Source organism: Ostrinia furnacalis, unplaced genomic scaffold (genome assembly GCF_004193835.3).
Source record: "Ostrinia furnacalis isolate ACB-3 unplaced genomic scaffold, ASM419383v2 OfSCF0174, whole genome shotgun sequence".
Lineage (NCBI taxonomy): Eukaryota > Metazoa > Arthropoda > Insecta > Lepidoptera > Crambidae > Ostrinia > Ostrinia furnacalis.
This window is the reverse complement of record NW_021130413.1, coordinates 412-1,070: the sequence shown is the minus strand read 5'-3', so window position 1 is coordinate 1,070 and position 659 is coordinate 412. Positions and strand designations below refer to the sequence as shown.

Sequence of the window (659 nt, the reverse complement as noted above, 5' to 3'; positions counted from 1 at the left end):
GGCACTGGGCACTCACTTGCACACGTTGGGCTTGTAGCCGGTGTGGATGCGGATGTGGAACTTGAGGTGCTCGCGCGAGGTGAGCGCCTTGCCGCACACGTTGCAGAGGTGGTTGTTGTCTAATGTTGTTGTGGTTGAGTCTCGNTGTTGTCTAATGTTGTTGTGGTTGAGTCTCGCACCGGGCCCGGCACTGGGCACTCACTTGCACACGTTGGGCTTGTAGCCGGTGTGGATGCGGATGTGGAACTTGAGGTGCTCGCGCGAGGTGAGCGCCTTGCCGCACACGTTGCAGAGGTGGTTGCGCTCGCCCGAGTGCGCGCGCAGGTGGCGGCGCAGCGAGTTGAGGTGCGCGAAGGCCCGCGCGCACACCGCGCAGCGCAGCGTCAGCGCGCGCGCCGCCGCCTCCGGGTGCGCGCGCGCGCGGTGCGCCAGCAGGTACCTGGTGCGACGGACAATCAACTACTCGTAAAGAAGTGAAACGTGGGAGTCTGTTGTTGTTAACAACACCGATCAATTGACGTACTTTTTAAAAATGACAAAATGAGGCTCTCCCATATATTTTGTATGACAATATAAGCAAGTGACGTCACTATTTAGTCAACTAAATTAAAATTCTTTTTTTCAATCTTGGACAAGTAGCCTTACTCACGTAACAAAAC

The 659-nt window shown here is 55.9% G+C and overlaps 1 protein-coding gene across 1 annotated transcript; it reads right to left on the bottom strand.

Moving 5' to 3' along the window:
• Positions 1-16: 16 nt before the first annotated feature.
• On the bottom strand, positions 17-439 carry LOC114353381 (zinc finger protein 558-like; the record flags this gene model as incomplete). Its single annotated transcript, XM_028305363.1, has 2 exons — positions 17-151; positions 203-439. Coding segments are annotated over 2 exons (372 nt in total), but the record flags the coding sequence as incomplete, so codon positions are not given.
• Positions 440-659: the final 220 nt, after the last annotated feature.